This window comes from Crocuta crocuta, unplaced genomic scaffold (assembly GCF_008692635.1).
Source record: "Crocuta crocuta isolate KB4526 unplaced genomic scaffold, BGI_CrCroc_1.0 scaffold528, whole genome shotgun sequence".
NCBI classification, from domain to species: Eukaryota; Metazoa; Chordata; class Mammalia; order Carnivora; family Hyaenidae; genus Crocuta; species Crocuta crocuta.
Genome location: NW_027530010.1, coordinates 712,128 through 714,144, shown reverse-complemented (window position 1 = coordinate 714,144; position 2,017 = coordinate 712,128). Strand labels below are relative to the sequence as shown.

At 59.7% G+C, this 2,017-nt stretch overlaps 1 protein-coding gene across 1 annotated transcript in view; it reads right to left on the bottom strand.

Moving 5' to 3' along the window:
* Positions 1-296: 296 nt before the first annotated feature.
* The window catches only part of ATP8B2 (ATPase phospholipid transporting 8B2), a 16,544-nt gene continuing 14,823 nt past the window's right edge, over positions 297-2,017 (bottom strand). Inside the window, exon 27 of the mRNA XM_077764044.1 lies at positions 297-362. Coding sequence (XP_077620170.1) covers positions 297-362 — 66 coding nt within the window. The remainder of the gene's footprint in view (positions 363-2,017) is intronic.

The window sequence follows — 2,017 nt, the reverse complement described above, 5'->3', positions numbered from 1 at the left end:
GTGGGGAGCTGCGGCTCAGTGTTCTGGAAGGTCCCAGGGAGAGGCTGCAGGCAGGTGCAAGTGTGTGTCCGGGGCCCTGGGGTGCCGCACCCACCCTGGATGGCTTCTCCTCAAGGGGAAAACCGATCTGGCCTCCACTCCCCCCTGCGGCTCATCAGCAGCGAGAAAGAGGAAGACGGTCACCAGTGACACAAGACTGGTCAGGTCACGGGGGAAGCTGACTGGGGGAGGGGCGTCGTGGGCCCCCAGCGATCCAGGGCCTCCCCCGGCCCCCCGGCTCTGCAGGAAAGCTCACTTCATCTGCTAACCTCAAATTCCTGCTCCTGGGTGTTCACTTCTGTGAAAAGCAGGGAGAGCGGAGGCTGGAGGGCGGGGGCCGGTGGGAAGGGCATGGGCCAGGGGCCAAAAAAAATCCACGGACAGTGTTTACCTGCTCCTTCCCCCCCCCCGCCTGGCATGTGTCAGGGATGTGCGGTTGCCTTGTCTGGAAAAGCAAACGGTTCAAGGCCCTAAGCACCCGGCCACTGGCTGGACACGATGTCCCCGTGGCCGGTCCATGGCCGTCCCGTCCACGGACACTCAGTCCTGGGAGGCCTGCGGAGCGCGCACTAGGGCCCAGCAGCGGCCCCCACCCCCCAGCGGCCGCCAAGAAGGCCGGTCTTTATTGATGAGCCAGCCTTGATCCAACATTAGAAAAGACACAAGTTACACACCTCTCAGAAACTGGAATTTTATAAAAAGGCATTTTTTCTCTTACGTCCATAAAATGATAGAATTCTTCCAAGTATAGAAATGTGTCATAAATTATACAGAATGTTCCTTAATTACAGCTCAATGCGACTTGGTACTTTCTTCCCTCCCTGAAAAAGGAGAGAGAACCAAAAAAATAATATATATATAACTGTATATATATATATATATTTATATATATATATTTATATAATATAGACAAACCAAATATGAAAAAAAATCTTTTCCTCTTTGGTATAAAAATCAGACTCTCACCTTGAGAGACACACAGACAGACATGATGTTGGGTTTGTAAACTGTGCGGCCAGAAGGGACCCCCTCCCCCTCTCCCCTGCCCAGTGCACCTCCCTGGAGGCAACCACTTGGAGGGTGTGAGAGCTGCACCCCTTCCAGCCACGCGCCAGCCCTCGGCACCCCCCCTCCCCCCGCCGAGACTGAACTGGTGCCAAGTGGCCCAGGAGAAGCCTGATGGGCGGTGGGGGAAGGACAGTGCCCCCTGCCCACCCCCTGCGGGGAGCGGGGGAGGGGGGGCCCCTAGTTTACCGGAGGGGAGGAGCAGCGCCCCCAGCAGGCCCGGCGCAGGCGCAGGAAAGTGCCGGAGGAGGAAGGGACGACAGACAGGACTCTGCTAGGGAACCCAGACCCACACTTAAAGGGATCTTTTTTAGGACGACATCTTACACCCAACCCTACGTCACTGAGAAGGGCGGCCCCCCTCTCCGGCCCCAGCCCCAAACCAGCAGGACTCGGGACCAGGAAGGGGTGTGTGTTTGGGGAGGGGAGCACTTCACTCTCAAGGTGAGGAAGACGACTCTGTGCCCGGCCAGCCCCCGGGGCCCAGCAGCAGCCGGAGGCCGGGACAGGGGCCCCCATGCGGCCACCCTGTGTGGCCTGGTGTGTGTGGGGGCCCCTCCCATGGGCCAGCCTCCTCTTCCCACAACGTGAAAGTCGCTCAGAGGCCCCTCCACTTGCCAAAGAAAGAAAACAAAACGGAAATGGACACGACACAAACCAAGGAGAGACGCACACACGACGTCCGGGCCGCGGGCCCCAGCACTCTGGCTTCCGGCGATACATTCTCATGTAGTTCGGGAACGGGGCGCTCGGCCCCTGGGGGGGGGTGGGGAGTAGAAAAATAGAGATTGGAGCCTCCCCGCAGGCCCCGGGCGGGGGCAGACCCCAGCTCGATCTCGTCTTCTGTTCTTGGTTCCGCGTTGGAGCCCCTGGCTGGGCCGGAGCCCGCGGGGAGGGGCGCGGGGTGCCGGGC